Here is a 20,851-nt window from a genome sequence, read left to right on the forward strand (position 1 = left end):
GTTATGTGTGGACCGTTCAGTTTCATCCTAGTGATTCTCATGGTGCCAGGATGAGAATTTAAGTTTTTTTTTGCTTGGTCTCACAATTATTATTTTAGATCTGCTTCATGGTCATGAGGATCATTTTTTCTTTTTTTAAACTCTTATTGAGATACCTATGTTCATTGGAAGAAAGTTGTGAGCAATGAGAGTTTTTCCTAATCTCCCGGTGATGATCTTGCTTTGGTCAATCATTATCCTTTAAGTGATTTAGAAACATTAACTAATTTACCCTCTCAAGAGTCCTAGGAGTTATATCATAATGAACATTTTGTAGAGACAGAAATCTGATGTCATGTGAGTTTCCTAAGGTCGGAGCTTGAGTCTCTGGACAAATGGACCCAGGATTTTAAGTCAGTCTTGGTTTCCCCGCTGGCTTAGGCAGCTTTACTTCTGCTGAGAAGGAATGTACGCCTCCTGTCAATTTCAGAAAAGGCTTGATCATTAACTCTTTCCTTTTATTGCACAGAATATTGTGGTTTCAATTCAGGGGATATTTTTAACTGAGTTGTTCCTTTTTATTCTTAACATTCTGCTATTTGAAAACCGTTTACTTTCTGTTTATTGATAGGTGGTAGGGGTTACATTACTTTGATGCAATCATTATATTCTTAATCTGTTTACAATAGATAGAATTTCAGAGAATTTTAGACCTGGAAGAGAGCTTTGATATCTTGACTTAAATTTCTTTCTCATTTTCTCCAATAGAAAAATGAGGTGGAAGTGACTTGCTGACTATCACCCTCTGAATTAGTGGCTTGGTCACTATTCTGATTTATTGATCTTTTCAGTCCAACATTCAGCCTGTTATAGGGAAAAACTCATGCACATGTGCAAGAACACAAAACTCCATACTCTATAGATTACTAGCTTTTCATCTTATGTGAGATGATATTTAAAGATGTTTAGCAATTTAAGAAGTTAAAAAAAACTATTGATTTATCCTCAAGATAACATATATTTTCAGCATTACAGTTGTTTTAGACTTGTCTCAGACAAATTCTAAAGGAATTATGAAACATTTTTATTTAAATTATTTCTGATTGCACAATATTTGGCAGAATTTTAGCACTCATTGTTTAACCTCTTTGTTTTATACAGCTAAATGCTCACTGTATAATTTTCTTTTAGCAGTAACATCCAAAACGCTCAAAATTGGAAGGTGGAACTAATTTCAGAGATTGTCAAATCTACTTCCTTCATTTCATTATTAATAATGTTAATAATATTTAATCTTTTCATCCATCCTATGGAATAGATATTTTTAATTTTTCAGCTAAGAAACTGAATTAGAAAAGTTCTGTAATTTGGTAGTGAGTGACAGAGGTAGGACTCCAGCCCAAACATCCTGGTTCTAGAACTTGTATTCTTAACCCCTGTGCTCTTCTGTCTTTGTGCAACTTTAATACTAGGCTGAACCATATGGAATTGCCATTTTGATACAACAAAAATAATCAAATATCAGCCATTTCATGTAGTTCAACCTAATAACTGCAATTACCATTTATTAATCACATACTATGTGCCAGACACAGTTAGTTCTTTGCTCTTTCCTTTTATAATCTCATTAATCCTTATATTTAATTTAATACATATAACAACCCTGGAGGATAAAAATCATCGCTTTTTACAGAATTGAGAAAGTACGATTGTGAGTGGTTAGGTAACTTTCCCCAGGTCACACAGCTAACAACTGGAGAAGCCCAATTTGAGCCCACATTCATCTGATACTGTAGACATGCTCTCCATCACTCTGGTCCAATAGGGAGGTTCTAAGACAGATAGGATTAGAACCTGGAACTTCCCACTCTTATCTGAGATTCTTGTGCATCCTACCACTGTCGCTCTGAGTAGGAATGTTTGTATGTGTGTTTGTGTGTTTTTGTATCAATTTAAGTACTCAGTCAGAAGTAAAGGTAAGAATATAGTTTATGGATTATTTTTAAACCTGAGGAAGACTTACACCTCATCCTAGCTGATATCTACTGCGTTCATTTACTCGGGCTTCCATAGCAAAGTTCCACAGACTGGGTGGCTTAAACAACAGAAATGTATTTCCTGGTGGTTCTGGAGGCTGGTGCAGTATGCTGTTTCCTGAGGAATACCCAGCCCAGCAAGAGGAGCCTGTAGAACTGCATAACGTCATAGGGACCTTAGGGGATTGTTCTACTTCGTTTATCTTAGCATAGTAAGATGCCTCCTTTATGGGCTCAGTGCAAAACTGAATGTGGGTGGTGTGTCTTCTAACTCTAGTCACTGTTTCTAGTTCATCATTCTAAGCATTGCGTTGTTCATAACATTGATTTTAAAAGTGCCTACATAATTCTAGGGAGGAAAATCAAATAACCTTAACTCCCTAGAGAAAAGATCATGGGCTTTGGAGCTATATAAATATGAGTTTGAATACTGGCTCAGGCATTTATGTCCCTTTATGATTTTGGCAAATTTCTTCTCTGAGCCTAAGTTTAACTTATCTATAAAGATGAGCTTAAGCCTTCCTCTTAGGTTAGTTGTGAAGATTACATGAGAAAATAGAGGTGAAATGCTTATTACCTGGTGCATTTGCACTTAGCAGAAGATAGCGATTACTGTAAATATTAAACATTGTTTAGTATTAATACTATTAATGGTACTAAATAATAGTTATTATTTATGTTTATAAACAAAAATATTAAAAGGAATTCAGAGAAATCTAAAGCTGGAAGGAACATGCTGAGCATGTAGCAGATGGCATTAGGACAGCGAGACATCCTTCCTTTGGTTGACCTCTGGCTGCCTCCCTGATCCTTTTGGACAAAGGAAGGCTCTCTGCGGCTGTTTGTAATTGGCACACAATCTGTGGCAACTTGGTTGTGATTGCTGGGTGGAATTTCAGCTTGAGGTAGAATGCACTTCATTCAGAAAAACATTTGTGAATCTTAATGAAACCTTGGAGTCTTGAACAAATAAACAAGGGAAATAATGCCTATCTCAGAAGATTATTGCAAACCTTAAAGAAAATTAAAAGAAATAGTAATAATAGCTGGAACTAACATTCATTGAAATATTCTCATGGGACAGGTATCGTGTTAAATTTGTGATACGTTCGGTGTCAGAGTCTTGACTAGTTTACAGGGTAGGTTCTTTTACATAAGAGGAAGTTAAAGCACAGAAATTATAAATAACCTGCTCGTGGATTAAAGTACCTAGAATAAAGCCCTTTATATAATAGGAATTCCCGAAATGCCAGCTTTCCTCTTTCCTTTCCTCTTTCCTCATTCTGCGTAGCCATATACAATAATTCATTTATCAGTCCTATACCCCCGATAAAACAGTGAGACTGTCCTACTTATCTCAGAGTGTTGTGCTGAGGATTAGATAACTTAACAGAGAGGGAGCTGCTTTGAAGAATTGAAAGCATCACAGATGTAAAGAAAATGGTGTTATCATAGACTGTTTCTGTCTCCTGTTCCTTCCTCCCAGCTTTTAAGGCTCTAGCTATGGTACCGTAACAGAGCTCCCCTACGAGTCATAAAGGACAGTTTGGACAAAGGGATGAGAAGATTTCATCTTCATGACGGAAAAGTGGCAGATAGCCCTTAACATCTAAAATACTTTACATTTACAGTTTTGACTGTTGAAGTGGGATCTTGAAGGTCTGTGACATGTTGTAATTAATCATTTTTCCAAGGTGTGAACTAAGAGTGAGACCTTAGTAAAAGAGTAAATTACCTAGGTGGGGAGTGAGCCTTCCTCACTTCTTAGTATCCAGGTCTTTGTGCAACTTTGTGATGTAATAAAAGTCAAACAATGTGATAAAAGTGAGTCTTGTGAAAAGTAGTTTCTTCTGAATTCTGGCAATAGGACTAAAAAAAGTAGATAGATTAAGGAGAAGATGGGCTTCTCATAATCAATAGAATTTGTTTACATTTTTAGAAATTGGAAAGTTGAATTTGACAATGACTCCTGTCTATGGATAAATGAATCCAACGCATATTCTATAGGGAGAAAATTGCACGCTTTAATAATTTTCATGGACATGGAAATTGTTAAAGGTCTCTAGACACATATCAAGACTACCAGAGTATAATATGGTTTAAAGCAAGGAGTGATGAGTGATGTACACAAAGTGAAAACTTTTTATATGTCTGAAATTTTAAAAAAGTGGACTCTTCCACACTAAAAGTTTAAGAAATGATCTATGGTGAATGCCTTTCTGACTTTATTCCTTTCTCCTATGATAGAATTATCAAGTAGCTGATTTCAAATGGCAGGAAATTTTGTTTACAGTAATCTTAGAAAGCTCAGGTCCATTGCAAGGATCCGAGGTGGTAGTAATCCAAACAAGTTTCTTTTTTCCCCATGCTATACTTTTGGTCCTCTTTGTTAACTTCGTTTTCCCCTTAATGTGCTCTCTCTTATGTGCCTTCCAATTAGCTTCTTATCCTGGGTGAACTCACCCCACCTCCTATGGGAACATGGATTTCATGGTGGGTGAGGGTGCCCTAAGAAGAGGCGGCTGTGGAGCAAGAAAATAGGAACCACCTACGGAGAATATTGATGAGTTAGGGTGATGAGAGTGCTTCTACTTCTTGCTGATTTTCCTTGGCCAACTTACTTTTGATAAGTTACTTTGATCCTTTGAGCTTTGTTAATTCTTTTGGTTTGAAAACTGTGGGCCCCAAAGCACATTTGTAAAGTACTTTGAGTTATGCAAACAAAGGTGAAGATACGTTTTTCTTTTTCTTTTTTTCTAAGGGAAAACCAAGCAAATATCATCAGTGGTCTGTACTAATGGATTCCAACTGGAAACAAATGACTCATATTAAACCACAAGAATGTAGAGCTTTAATAGGAAAGTTCTCCCACTGGAGAAATGGCATTTGCTGGTGGGCATTGTCTGTCTTACATTCGTTATCTACCGTGGAATTTTTCTGGGGGTTGGGCCTTGGCTTAAACTAAGTAGACCCCATCATTGACCTATTCAGCTGTTTTGATCTTGTACATTTTTTAAAACATAAGAGGATCAAAGAATGAGTCAAATGAAAATCTTGGAAGAGTTTAGTTTCTTGTATCATAATGGATCTACAAGGTTTCTTTAATTTTGGTTTGCCTGAAGAAAACTAGTCTTAGATTTGTACTGGTTTTAAAGCTTGAGTGTGTTATGCTTGAAGAAAAAATATGTTTTGTTCAAACCATGGATTTTAGATATAAGAAACTTAATTTATTAAAGTCTCATATGACATTCATTCTAATTCTTGTTAAAACCAAGTATCTGCTGTTGCCTTTTCCTGAGCACGGAGGAACTATTAGTTTAAATTTCAAATATAGTAATATCTGTGAAAATTCTACTGTATCAATGGCAACAATATAATGTAGTGAAAAGTACATGGATTTTGTGGACAAATTGACCTAAATTGAAATCTTGGCTTTACTTCTTAACACCTCTATGTTTAAGTAATTTATTGAAATCTTCAAAGCCTTAGTGTCCTCAATTTTATTTTTCAGGGAAGGATTGGCCCTGAGCTAACATTTGTTGCCAATCTTCCTTTTTTTCCCTCTCCCCCAAACCTCAGTACATAGTTGTATATTCTAGCTGTAGGTCCTTCTAGTTCTTCTATGCAGCTGCTGCCATAGCATGGCTACTGATAGACTAGTAGTGTCGTTCTGCACCCAGGAAGTAAACCCAGACCGCCGAAGCAGAGTGCACTGAACTTTAACCACGAGGCCATCATGGCTGCCTCTTCCTCAATTTTCAATTGAGAATTATATTATTAAATTGAACTACATGAAAATTCTAATGTTGAAATATTTTGACTTACAAAAATGGCAATTTTGCATAGTTTAACCTAATTTCTCTCATCGGATTTTGTTTATTTTGAAGAGAGGGTTAAGTAAGATGAAGAAATGAGTGTGAAGATGTCAAAAAATGTTACTTCCCTTCTAATGGCAAGTTGTAGTAGACATGTAGTCATGACAACACTAGACTCATTTCTTTCAAGAAACATTGTCAAATTAAGAATGTTTTGATGCTGAAATCTATTTGTAAATATTTGGTAATGACTAAAAGTTTCCAGTGACTAAGAAAAGTTAACTCCTAATTTTGTGCAATGTATAAATTCTGAAGTATTTAAAAAGATATTTTACAAATGACTGTATTTTTTCTTAATTATAGTTTCAAAATGATTAAGTTCACACTTAGTTGGTTTTCAATTGGCAGTGGTTTTCAAATTTTAGCTCCAAGTTTCTCGAGCTTTTTAAAACTTTCTGTCAAGCAAACCAGAGATTGAGGTGCACAAGAAGAGCACTAATTTTATAGGACGTTGGCAGCGAGTCTTCTCTGTTAAAACAAAGGATTTAAAAAACGTTGTTTTTGGTGTCAGGCATGGAATATTTAAACATATTCCTCAGTTCATAGCACACTACCTTCATGGCTCTGTGCAGACTCCTCTTTGCTTTTTTCATCATTCATTCATTTATTATTTCATTAGTTAATCACTCTCCATTCTCCAGTCCCTTTTTCATCCCTGCATTAGCAACATTTCTAACAATGTGCTGACATATGTCCTTCTATTGGTATTTTATGTGTATGTTTCTTTTATTTCGCAAAAGTGGTGTTATGCATAGGACCATTCTGTTTCTATCTGGTGTCATGTTTTCAAAGTCTATCCAGGTGACTACGTGTTTCTTTTGTCCATTGCTTCTTACTGCTGCATAGTATTCCACAGTTTGCATCTGCCACATTTTACTGATCTATTTTCCCAGAAACGTACATTTAGATTACCTCCAATTTGCTACTGCTTCCAATAGCATTGTGAGGTATATAAAGCATACTGGTATAGTGTAAATATTATAAGGTAGTTTGCTGGTTTTATAATTTAAAGACTTTGCCCACTAGGTTTTCTTAAAATGGAGGACAACTAATTTGTTCATATTGTAAGAAAATATTGGATTTTGTATTTACTTGTTATAACGGTTTTAGTCAAATTAAGATGAAGGTGGCAATGATACCACACATGGCTCAAATCTAAAAAACATTAAGACATTTGATTGTAATAGCTAGTTTTCAGTGCGAATTTTAAAGGATATTGGGTTGCTGAAGAGATGAATGCAGTGAATATTTTAAGTATTGTTTAATTTCTCAATTCATATGGCTTCTTTTTAAATGTGTTGTCCATAATATTAACCATAAGCAAAAAATAGCCGTATAAACAATGATGGTAAAAGCAATAACGATAACAAATATAATATCAAACTTGGAAATACTAGGAAGTAGAATAAATATAGAAGAGAATGTTAAAAGGATAGGTGGATACAATGGAATGGATTACAAAGAAGACAGATAAAGAAATGTCACAGCAACAATTCACCCTTTCTGAACTGCCAAGTATAGTAGGTAGCTCGTACCAACCCCAAAGGCCAGTCAAAGTTAGGAAGGTTGTGTGAGTGGAAGGTTTTTTTAATTTATTTTTTTATTTTTGTACATGGAAGCATAGGGTTTTCTTTATTAATATTTTAAAATATATTGAAATACTTTTGTTTTTGCAGAAACTGTTTGCTAAGTGTCTTAAGAGCACATAAGCTAACCACGCTATAGGAAATATGGTATGGCACCTATGGCAAAGGAATGGCAGGTTGGATGATATGTAACGTTTGAGCTCGACTTAAATTGTAGTTTATTGTTATTTATTCATTGAGTTCTTGATACTTAATTGTTAAAATGTAGTACATTTCAAAAGAAATATATGCTTGTGTAAAATGAATACTGATGATACAGTAGAAAAAATAGAAACTCCCCATTACTTCTACGAGGTAATCGCCTGTTGTTTATATAATCTATTTCCATGTGTATATCTATATCTATGCCTGTGTATATAGATGCACATATGTGCACCTGCATATTATTAATTCAATAATATGGATATTATTTCGTTTCCACTATACAAGTTTAACATTTTATTTTTAATGCTACATAGTGTCTCATAATGTATACCATAATTTGTTTTATGTTTCTCTACTGTTGGTCATTTTAGTTCTGTTCTTTTTTGTTTTGGTATCACAGATCATACTGCAATGAGTATCCTTGTAGACATTTACATGTACACTTGGATAAGTATTTCTGTGTGCTATTTTGTTTTTTAAGAAAGAATATGAAGTGATATTTTGGTCTTATTCAATGTTAACTTTTTAGGGAAGAAAGAAAGATTGTTTGATTTACGTTTCATTTCTTATAGCAGTATATCATCTTGATTTATTGTATTGTTCTACTTGCAGATGAACTAGTGTGGGCCTCTGTATGTTGACTAGGGAAACTGCATAGAGTTTGTCAGAAGAGTGTAATGCTTAAATGTGTGTGCATTAGGAAGTTTAGGTAAATAGTCTGTAACAAATGATCCATTTATTCAGTCCATCTTTACTCAGTATCTACTCTATTAGGCATTTTGGCCATGTTAATGCCTCCAGAGTTCTTTTTCTTAGAATCGATAGCTTCTCAGAGACAGTATTTTTTTTTTTTCAAAGAAAGACTGAAAGAAAGTCAACTTGAGATTGCTAGTATTTTGAGGACAAAGATGGAACTTAAAGACAAGTTTATAGATTCAATTAAGAAGAGTTACTAAACAGGATTGAGTTCAGGAGGAGTAAGATAGATATGATTAAATAGGGTATGCTTGACAGACATGAGAGAAAATTCTTAATATTGAAGATCCCATATTCACTATATGAGTTTTAATATATGTCATCATGGATAGTCTGATTAAAATTCTAACCAAGTGAGGGGATACTGTTGCTATGAGTATAGCTTCCTTTCAAAAATTATTCCATATGCTCAGGCCACTGGTTTATCTCTTTTGGCTTTTAAATTTTAGGAGGAATGTTGAGAAATCAAAAATAGTTTAAAGCTGAGGAATAATGATGTGAAGTTTTCGAGTGATTTGTTTCTGATGAAGAGTAGCTGAGAGATGACTAAAATACTAAGTAATTGTGATCAAATGTGCTGGACCTGTGATGTTGGAGATACAAGGCCTGTCTCGGCTTTCTAGCCATCTATGCTCTGCAAAATACATTCCACTCCTCAGTGCCTTTCCTTGTGCATGGACCATTTCTGTAGGAGGAGGAAGATGTAATAATGACATAAGTTAAATGCTCTGTAACTCTTGAGACCCTTGTTTTTGTGCGTTAAAGATGAGTAGAGGATAAGGGATGAGCATGAATACCCACAGGAATGTAACAGGTGAATTAAAAAAATTTCCATTTTAATAATGTTTGTCAGCTAAAGAGGTCAAATCATTTTTACTTGATGTATTTTTACCTTTTGGAACAGTTCTATGAGGGAAAGTAGAGGAAGATTTATTGTTTTGTTAAGTTCTTCAATTCTAGGTTTTAGAGACAAGTGACCTTGGTAGAGGTCACAGGTGTTAGTTGTGATAAAAATTCATACCTTTTAATCTGATGACCTGTTTGCTAAATGGCATTGCCTTTAGAAACCCATGAACGTGTTCATATGCAATTCTCAATCCCATTTATGTTGAACTTTAACTTTTCCAGGCAGATAATTACTCTGGAAGTGAATCTCTTCTGCTCTCTGGGCTTTTGGCACAGGAAAGACCAGGTGGACAAAATGAGGACAGAAATATCACTTTACATCTTACTTTCTTCTTCTCTCTCTTTAATAGCTACATTTCCTTCTGACTCATAATAAACTCCTAAGGAAAAACCACATTCCTACTGGAAATGGAAGAAAGTTCCTTTCTAGAAAGGGTAGAATGAAGGATGATGACATATAAGAAGGAAAGATTTGAGTTAAGCATGAGGAAATCTGGATATAAAGTCAGGATGGACTCTATGTTTTGAGGACCCTTTAAATATATGGGAAAACTTTTCCCCCCAGCTTCTTCCTTTAGAACTGATAGCTTCTTTTAGAGACAGTGTTTAGGAAAAAAAAAAAAAGGCAGTTTATAGTTAGGCAGAGCGGTCAGGTTGAGTAAAAAATTACATCATAGTTAAAAGTCTCCAGGAGCAATTGGTTGAGAGAAACCAGCTAGGATCGCTTGGAATGAATTACAGTTTATTATGGTATGAAGGGACATTCATGAGCTTTTGGATATACCCCAAGAGCACTGAATTGGTAGTTTATTTGGGGAATTTTTTTTGTTAAGAAATAATTACTCCAACTATTATTAACTGCTTTCTGGTTGCTCATGACATGTTATTCATTATTATTTCCTTATGAAACCTTACCAAAATAATTAGGTAATCTAGTTTTGAAGTAGCCATTCATTGAAATGTCATTTTTTTATTCTTACGTGCACTCTTGCTCCCATGGAATGTCCATCATATTCTAAATTCATATATTAATGGTACAAACTAAACATTTAAGTTGGGACCACAGGTGTGATTGATAGGTATAGGAAAAATAAATTGTTCTGATTTTCTGCCATGGACCCTTTTGGTTACTATAAAGACAATGAAAAATGCCTCGCATTGCCTTAGAAAATCATATAGACTACTCTATGGGGCTGTCTCTTTTTGTTCATGTATCTCTCTCATGACTTCTTATCTTTGGCTTTTGTTGCTCAAAGCATATTTTTCCCCAAGGAGTATATATATATATATATATTTTTTAAGATTTTGTTTTTTCCTTTTTCTCCCCAAAGCCCCCCGGTACATAGTTGTGTATTCTTCGTTGTGGGTTCTTCTAGTTGTGGCATGTGGGACGCTGCCTCAGCGTGGTCTGATGAGCAGTGCCATGTCTGCGCCCAGGATTCGAACTAATGAAACACTGGGCCGCCTGCAGCGGAGCGCGCGAACTTAACCACTCGGCCACGGGGCCAGCCCCCCCAAGGAGTATATTTTTGAAATAATTTTCTTTATTAATGACCATGCTTTTTTGAGGTCCCCAAGGATAAGAGGCAGGTTCGGCTTTGCCACTTACCAGTGCTGCCACTTGCTAGCTTTCTAGGGGGGATAAGGAGATGAATAGGTAAACCATTACAATATTAGGGGTTAATTGCTCTCATGGAAGTACAGTGAAGTGCAAAAAGGAAGCATTGAGAAAAATGCTCCAAAGTTTTTAGAATATTTGAAAAAGGGAAAAATTTGGAGGTGTAAATGAGGGTGTGGGTGGGGATGTGGGCCTTAGCAAGGCTGGACAGAGAAAATGACCCTTGGGCCGAGACTTGAAGAATAATAAAGAGTTCATCTGGTAGTTAGCATGGAGGCTGGAAGAGGTGGAATGCCATCACCAATACAAGGAACGCAGCATGAGCTGTGGATAGGGAGCTGAGATGTGCAGTAAAAACTTGGAATAACTAATCTGGGTAGTGCATCCAGGAGCTGGACTGAGCCGTATAACATACAATTATAGCCCAGTGACCTTATAGTATCATCACTTTGGCTTATTTTCAGACTTATAAGTAGGATCAAAAAGAAGATTGGAGTAGATGACCTATACGGTCTTGTCAAAAAGCTGCAGTCACCCTGAAGGTTTTCTGCAAGTTGTGTGTCACTCAGTTCCATAGAATAAATCCTAGTCTCTAGAATGATGAGGGCTGGGGAAGTAGAGGCAGAGTTGCTATCCTGGGCAATATGGTACGATGGAAAGAGCAGGGCCTGAGTTTTCATCCCAGATGTGAACTAGACCACCTGAATAATCACATTTGCTTTTGATTCTCTTTTTCTTACTTTCCAAAATGAGGGTATTGAAGGATCATCTCATAGGCTCATTCATTCACTTATTCACCACATGTTTATTGAACACTTACTAGTTACCTAGAACTTTCTTTGAATTCTTTAGGTACAGTTGAGTGGAATAAAGCTCAATTCCCATAGCTATAGCCATAACATTACTCTCCAGAGGTGAGGATGGAGAGGCAGGCCTGGAAAGAGTGATTTGCTGGAAGTCATTCTGTAAAAACATTTACATTTTGAAAGTAGCTTTGGCTTATGGATGGCAAGGGACCAGGATGATGATAATAGTTTCTGTTGACTTCTTACTATATGCCAGGCACTGCACTAAGTACTGTATATGCTCATTTAATACTCATAATGACCCTTTGGGGTAGATGTATTATTATCATTTTTTCATTTTATAGTTGAGGAAAATGACAGAGAGGGTAAGAAAATTACCTAAAGACACACAGCTAGTAAATGTCCTTCATACTCAGGTTTGTCTGACTTCAAAGTATATTCTAAAACTGTGATTGCCAAGCCTGCTTGTACCTCCCAGGGCCACACTCCAGGTCTCAGGAATGAGAATTTGAGGAAGCACAGCAGAGATATGTTTCTTTTGAAGTAGCCCATCAAATGATTTCAATGTGCAGTCAGATTAGGGAAGTCTTGTGTGAGTGTTTATACAAAATGACAGGAAAACATACTGGTTGGATAAAAGTGTAAGCAAGTGAAAGAGTAAGAAAGTATTATGGTGTGGAAAGAGCGCTAGACAAGGTGTCTGAATTCCCCTCTCTGTTCTGGGGAGTGAAGCGTTGTTATGGAAATGACAGAAAGCATGGAGGGAAGGCCTGGGTTCTAGTGCTTGTTTCTTTACAAAATAGCAGCAGAAGTGGAGGAAAAAGATTAGACTTGGTGACTTGTAAGGCCCCATGAAGGAGCTACAGTGCTGTGATTATAAAGCATGCAAGAATTAGGTATTGTGTAGACACTGTTTAGTTTGATTAGAAACATTTCCTTGGGTGAAAACAGTCAATAAAATTGACCTTAATTAGTACAGATTTACATAAATTTAGACAAACACGAAATACCAAATCAGAATATGAAAAAATCTTTTATAAACTTTCTATGGTAATTTTTATTTTTATTTTTTCTTGGAAGTGACTAATTGTTAACTCACCAAGAGGTAGCTAGAAAATGACCAATTATTAAAGCTTGCTATTAATACTTCTCTGGCCTTTTCAAATCTCTTTGAACAATAATTTTGCATAGATATTTACATGTAAAATGGCATGTTATATTTCCCCAAAATTGTTGGAAAAATTCCCAGTTGCTAGCAAAATGCTCATTTGAAAGTTAATGTACCAGAAAAGGTAGTTTACAAGTCCTCTCTAGAGTCAACTATTTCAACAGGAGTTTGTTACATTTTAATAGACTTGTCAAGAACTTGGATAAAGACGTGGAAAATGTGAATGTGAAACTTTCAGCTAAGGCAAAATTGAGAAGGAAAAATATCAGAATATAGAATTCATACCCAATGTAATATAATAGGCTAAAGCCAATAAATTGTTGCATTTATGTAACTACTCTCTCATGCCTCCATTTTTTTTTCTAGTGTATGATAGAAGGGACATTACTTGATAGAAATCATGTGAGAAAATCTATGTGTTGGAAACTTGAGATGAGCCATTATGCAACGTAGTTGTCCCACTATATAATACAGACATGGAATTAGCAGATTCTGTCCTTAGTGAGGGACATGTTGATCTTCAGTACTGCTCTGTACCGTTAGTCTATGTCAAAGTTGTGCTGAATTCCGGTGAATTGGGAAAGGTCACTGAGATGATGAGGGAGTCTTAAAATTGTATCAGGAATTTTAGACTTAGCTAGTTGTGTTAGCATGAAGAAAATAAGATTGGGCTGGGAAATCATCCCATTTTTATCTTCAGTTTTTGAATGTCTGTTTCAGGAATATTATTATCTAGAGGAGCCCAGTAGGTGGAAGTTATAGAGACACAGATTTCATCTAAGTGAAAGAAAACAAAATAGAACTTTTGGCAGTGGAACACACTGCTGTCTCTGGAAAAATTCGACAGAGGGTAGGTTACCTTTGGTCAGGGCTGTCATAGAAGGGGTTAGACTTTGGGTGGATGGTGAGATGTGGGTTAGGACCTTTTAGTTCTCCAATTTTAGAAGTATATGTTTTAGTGAATTATTTAGCAAAATAAATTTACTGATAAGTAAAATGTTTAGTCAAAACATAAAGAATCCCTTCTCTATGTAAGACTCAGATATAATTAGCATAACATGTATGCCTTGTCTCCAACAAAATTTCACTTTTGTGATGATTAGACAAAGTTATGTAATTGCTAGAATTATTTCCTTCCAATTTGTTCTCCACACTTCATTCAGAGTAATCATTACCAGATACTAACCTCTTCACACCGCCTTCTTGCCTAGAACGCAATCACTGCATTGATTTTAGGATAAAGACACATTCTTAACATGACCTACAAGTCCAGCAAGATCTACCCCTACCTGCTGCTGTAGCTTTAGCTTGTACCATCCTCCATTTCCAATCCAAGCATATTGACCTACTATTAATTTCTCATATATACAGCATGCTCTCATTTGCCACACATGGCATGGATGTCCTTCTGATTCCTGCATTTTTTTTTTTTTTTTCTGCATGGATGTCCTTCTGATTTCTAGATGACTTCTGCCTGCTCTACCCTCCAGAACTCAGGTCATCTTTCACATAATCAAGGAAGCCTTCTTGACCTTCCTGTTTAGATCTCATTTCCTGTTACACATGCTCATACTCTGTCTTTCTCATTCACTGCATTGATCACTGTTACAATTTACATTTGATTATGTAGGTATCTGATTAATAGCTATTTCCCCTACTAAAATATAGGCATCCTAGGGCAAAAAGCATTTTCTGTTTTTAGTTCACTATTGAACTAGTGCCTTGCAATATGTGCATATTACAGAAATATGTTGAATGAATAATGTAAGTGGATCAGGTAACATTTACTATCGAAGTATAGAAGAGCACATTTAGAGAAAGGTATGATACATGACCCTAAGAAAATAAGCTAATTTTATATAGTGCTTGCATTTTTTTTAGACTGGTTTTTCTATTCACAAAAGTCCTAAGAGCTAGGATTGTTATATTAATTTTACAGATAAAGATATTTTATCCCTCTAAACTTTACAGATAAAGACAATTAACTAGCTCAAAATTAATAGTTATTAAGTAGCAGATTTAAGATAAGAAACCGTGCGTTTGAGGGGCCTGCCCCATGGCCGAGTGGTTAAGTTCGCACGCTCCACTTTGGTGGCCCTGGGTTCAGTGGTTCAGATCCTGGGCACAGACCTATGCACTGCTCATCAAGCCATGCTGTGGTGGTATCTCACATAGAGGAACTAGAATGACCTACAGCTGGGATATACAACTGTGTACTCGGTCTTTGGGGACAAGAAAGAGAAAAAGAGGAAGATTGGCAACAGATGTTAGCTCAGGGCCAATCTTACTCACCAAAAAGCAAACAAAAAAGAATCTGTTTTCAAAAACCCATGTGTTTGAGATTTTAGGAAAATAACCATGCACTTGATATATCTAGATGTTATATTCTTTATTAACTTGCCTCAAATGGCATATTATAATTTTCTGTAGAGCTATCTTAGTTTGGGTTGCTATAACAAAATATCATAGACTAGGTGGCTTAAGTAATAAACAATTGTTTCTCACAGTTCTGGAAGCTAGGAAGTCCAAGAGCAAGGTACCAGAAGATTCGGTGTCTGGTGAGGGCCCTTTTCCTGATTTGCAGACCGCCGCCTTCTTGCTGTGTCCTCACATAGGGGAGAGGGAGAACCCTGGTCTCTTCCTGTTCTTATAAGGCATTAGTCCCATCATGAAGCTGCACCCTCATGAACTTATCTAAACCTGATTACCTCCCAAAGGCTCCACCTCCAAATATCATCACATTAGGTTTCAACATATGAGTTTTGGGGGGGACACAAACATTCAGTCCATACAAGGACTAAGGCATGTTTTATTTATACCTACTCATCTAAAATATATCTATAGTTTTAAAAATTACATATGGAATTTTCAGTTAATTGTATTTTAGAGATCTTGACGGGTGGGATTTGAAACATGAAAGTAACACTGCCATCTAGTGACAACTAACCTGAATGAAGTTTGAAGACTAGAGGAGCAGGTTAAGCTCTCTAGGATGGTAAAACAAGTCATTCACAGAGAGTGGGCCAGGCACATAACGTAGGGCAGTCATTTCTTGTTAGCGAACATTTGAGGTAGCTGATTCTTGTGAAAGTCATGAATTAGTGACTAAATAAAACAAATGTGCTTAGCTGTAGAATATTACTGTGGAGTGAGTAGATAAAATGGTTTCCTATGATTGTGCTGCTTGACTGGGATCTGTCACCATTTTCCTCACTCTCCTTACTTCTTCTGAATGTGGAAATTTGTACTCTGATAACCTAATAAAAAGAAGTTTTCATCTTAGTTTAAAGAACTAAGTATATTCAGGAACAAACATTTATGAGGAAATGGGTCCTTGGTAAAATTTCCAGAGAGATTTTTCAGCATGATAAGGAAGAAGTGGAATGCCAAAATAAACTCCATCTATTTCAAGGGGACACCTAAAGCCATTTTGAATTAAATTACTGTGTGATTTAATGTAAACACAACAATAAAACACTGCCAGACGTGCAATAAATAGTTCAAACATGAAGAGGTATAAGAATTTTCTTGAAAGCATTGAACTGCAAAGGAAATTTGGATAATTTATTTGTATCTTAAGTTCTGAACTTATACGATAGATTTTAGCTGATATATTTTAAATGAATTATTGTCCTGGTACATTAAAATTGCAGATAAAATTATCATCCAAAATCCCTGGAGCTGAAATGTCCTTATCATGGGCAGATGCCAGTGCAAAATGGATAACAATTACTCTATTTCTCTCGAGGCCTAACCAACAAAAACCTATCACTCTCAAATGAGAATAATTTTGCTGATTGAGGTGAGACAATTATATTTCACATTTTTTTTTTAGATAATCCAGAGAGGATTTTTTCTATTTGTCCACTTACTGGTATATTTTTTGAACTATATCGCTAAAGTGTTCTAACTCATGGTGTAGATATAGCCTAACTGGAAATATTAATTACTTTTTGTATAAGTCAATGAGAATTATTGCTTTCCTGACATACTTATTGCCCTGTCTCCCTTTGAGGAACATTATTTCATATGCTGACAATAACCACTGTGTAACAGAGTTGCTGTTTTGCCAAGAGTTAAGGTGGAAATCTCAGGGGCACTAACAATTTCGAGATGAGAAAAGCATCTGACTTACACATAGGTCTTAGTCAATATCCTTAAAATGAAGTAGTTTTACGTTTATTTCAGGACAAGTATATAGATATGATCCTATCTTTTGTTTTCATGCGATACACGATTCATATGAAGAATGTGGATAGTACCAGACAGTAGCAGATGACAATCTAGCAAGAGTTTGATTTAAAATGAATTGTGAAAGGGGCTGGCCCCGTGGCTGAGTGGTTAAGTCTGTGCGCTCCGCTGCAGGCGGCCCAGTGATTCGTTGGTTCGAATCCTGGGCACGGACATGGCACTGCTCATCAAACCACGCTGAGGCAGCGTCCCACATGCTACAACTAGAAGGACCCACAACGAAGAATATACAACTATGTACTGGGGGGCTTTGGGGAGAAAAAGGAAAAAATAAAATCTTTAAAAAAAATAAATAAATAAAATAAAATGAATTGTGAAAAAGTGTTGCATCAATACCGAAGAGACTGATTCTTTGAAAAATATTTTGTACAGTATGGTTCTGATTCTCTTTGTATGAGGCACAGCTGATCTGGGATTGTGCTTGTTTGGGGCCAGGGAAGAACTCCAGAGGAGCAGTGCTTCAGATGAAGCTAGAGTGAGCCAGGTGCTGTGGAAGGGGGTTGTGCAGAGGCTCAGAGTGTTCTAGACAGAGAAAACACAAAAGAGCTTTGTTTGAGATTCTTAATACTTATCAGTGAACAAAGGATTCAACACAGCACCAGTGTGGAGGCGCAGAATATACTGAGACTCTCTAGGGCTCTTAAAACCCCGAAAAGTATAGTGGGGGCAGAACAAGAAATTGACCTCCTGATGGAAGAAAGTACTCAGGTGATTATAATACTAGTAGACTGGGTTTTGTGTGAGTACAGAGCAGAGAGAGACCAGTTTCTTATCGGGGTTTTGGTGAGAGGAAAGTTCAAGACTCCTGAAGGAGTTGACATTGGTCATGGTGCTTAAGGAGGAGCGGGGTGAGGTCTGCAGCATGTTTGTAGTTTACTTTTGGCACTGACTGTGTTTTGACCCTTGCCTTATTTGTTCAGCTAGGATTGTGCCTAAGCAGAGCCTCTGCATCTGTTCTAAACCTCAACTGCAGCCTTATCCTTTTACCCATGTGCCGAACCCTCCTGGCTTACCTTCGAGGATCCCACAAGGTAAGGAAAAATATCCTAGTCACAAATTCCAACATAAAAATCAAGTGTAACAGTGGCATTTTAGTCCTACTTAGTTTCCATGGTCTGACTTCCTGCTATAGTGATTTCCTCAAAGATGGTAGTAAAGACCGCATCACCTGTCAAGATGATCAGTGAGCTGTTCTGCAACACTAGATAAAGGCAGAGGATAATAGAAAAAGTTATTAATAGTGGTATCAGGCCCTGCGTTAAGCACTTTACATGTATAATTGTGACTCCTCACAGTGACTCTGCAATCGGGTGTTGCAAATGAAGAAGCTGAGGCATAGAAAGTTTGAATAGCTTGACCAAGATCATGAGACTAGTGAATGGCAGAGTTAAGTTCTGTCCCAGTTCTGAGCTTCTTCCACTATACTATGCCTCACTGAGATGCTGTTTTTTCATTTAGTTAAATCCGGGTGAGCAAACTGGAGCCCCGTGACCTTTGAACAATACCTAGGATGACTAGTGGTGTGGGTGGCAATGTATCACTTCTTAAAACACACAACTGTTTTGAGCTGTGTAATAAGCTTGGAAAAGATGCGTTGATTAAATAATGATGTCTTGTGTGATATTAAGTGTTGTAAAATGAAGGATGTAAGAAAACAGAAAAGCACTTCGAAAGTTAAAACTCAACTGAAATTCTTTTTTGCCTTCGATTATCCTTGTGTGTGTTTGTGTGTGTGTGTGTGTGTGCTGTATGTTTGTTTATTCCTTTCTTCACTAACATAGTAAGGCTCTGCTGGATAGATACTGATATTTTAAGAGCTTGTTAGCATGAGGTCACTTTGATGTTCTGTGAAGTTCATATGGGTAAATTTATTGCAGTAAAACTTCTCAATCTTTTCATGTGATTATATTTGGAAACTTTTTACTTTTAATGCAGTAATTTGTGGAAATAACTCTTCTCTCGGTTGCCTACCATTGTAAAATGCTAGGTTTTGATCCCTGTGGCTAGCCATTAGCTTGGCATGAAGAAAGAGAAGGTAAACGGCAGGGAATGAAAAGTGCCTAAGTCTTTCAGTATTTAATGTCTTAAAGTCTTGTCTGCCAGTGTGAAACATAGGTATTCAAAGATGCTTGACATTTTGTTTTTCCATAAGATCAAGCAGGCATTTAAAACCACAGATGGAATCGCTTCATTTAAAAATAATCTTATTTTTTGACTATAAGAAGAAATCATATATATTATAAAATTCAAACATTTCAGAAATATGCAAAGTAATCAGTGAGGGTTTCTCCTCATATTACTCTGTCAGAACAACCACTGATTATAGTTTGGGGTAAATGCCTGTAGATATGTTAACATATAATGCCATTAATTTTAAACAATATAGGATCATAGTGAAGTTTATGTGTTATAACGTTTTTACCTAACAATATATCTTGCACATCTTTCCATATCAATAATAAGCCTTCTCTCATTCTTTTTTAATAGTCTGAGTGTTCCATTGACTTGGATATTTCCTAATTCACCTCACCAATTTTTATTTGGTAGGCTTCTGCCATATATCCAAAACTTTGATATTAGAAGCAATACTGTAGTGAAACACTTTGTACATATATCTTATTTGTTGCATCATTTTTACTATATTAAATGATTGTTATTTAGGTTCCAAGCAGGAGAACCAGAAGATTGCTGGATAAAAGCAGAACGTTCCATATAACCTGTGGCGTTACTATCTGTATTTTCTCAGGTGAGAAAGCCAAAAGATGTTAAATATCGTGTTAGAATAACACATTTTATGAATGGTATTTTTATTGTTCTATAAATTATTTACTGTCACCAACTTGCAATTTTCTTATTGTATAGCTTAATTTTCTCTTTCATGTGTTTAAAGAGAGTTGTCTGATGACACTACAGAAAATGGGTGTGTCTTATGCATTATATATATATATATATTTTATATTATAATATGCAAAGGTTGGGCCCCAAGCTGGTAATGATTGTTTCCCAAAAGCAAATAATTTTATTTAGAAATATTGGAAGAAGCAGACTAAAAGTTTTTGCACTCTAAAAGTAATGATATCATAGGAGTTTAAATGCATGAAAATTGGAATGTGAAATGTACATTCATAGAATATGAGTCCACCCCAAATTATATTTGGTAAGTGTTTCTTTGATATTAATACTTGTGTAGAAGAGCAAATGTCAAAAATTTGTGGAAATTTATCCTGCTCAATTCCAAGTTGAAAAATAAAATGAGAATCTTTTGGTTCTTAGGAGTTATTTTAAAATAAATTTTTATCCTGAGCATTTATATGATACTTTTCAAATTTTTCAGACAGAAAGTAGTAAACATATTGATTAAGTCATGGTCTATGGAGATGGATTGTGTAGGATTTATGCCCACTTGTCCTTCTGCCTTACTGTGTGACACAACGTTTCTGATCTTCAGTTGGCTGTTGTTTTAACCGTAAAATGGATTGACAGTAGCACCTACCTCATAGATTTAAGATCAAAATGAGAACATCCGTATGAAGTTCTTAGAATAGAATTAGTTATAATTTATAATCTCAGGGATTAGTTATCTCAGTGGCATAGCACCTGACATTTTCATCTGGTCATTTTCTGATAGGACCTAGATGTTCTGATACTAGGGACACTTAGTCTGGA

At 35.9% G+C, this 20,851-nt stretch overlaps 1 protein-coding gene across 2 annotated transcripts in view; it reads left to right on the plus strand.

Annotated features, from left to right (window-relative positions):
• NOX4 (NADPH oxidase 4) overlaps positions 1–20,851 on the plus strand; it is a 146,145-nt gene that overhangs the window by 5,939 nt on the left and 119,355 nt on the right. Inside the window, exons 3-4 of one of the 2 annotated variants that reach the window (XM_008515327.2) lie at positions 18,106–18,216; positions 19,847–19,931. In XM_008515327.2, coding sequence (XP_008513549.2) covers positions 18,106–18,216; positions 19,847–19,931 — 196 coding nt within the window. The remainder of the gene's footprint in view (positions 1–18,105; positions 18,217–19,846; positions 19,932–20,851) is intronic. The other variant, XM_070623931.1, reaches the window with a different exon arrangement.

The sequence above is a fragment of the Equus przewalskii genome, chromosome 6 (assembly GCF_037783145.1).
Source record: "Equus przewalskii isolate Varuska chromosome 6, EquPr2, whole genome shotgun sequence".
NCBI classification, from domain to species: Eukaryota; Metazoa; Chordata; class Mammalia; order Perissodactyla; family Equidae; genus Equus; species Equus przewalskii.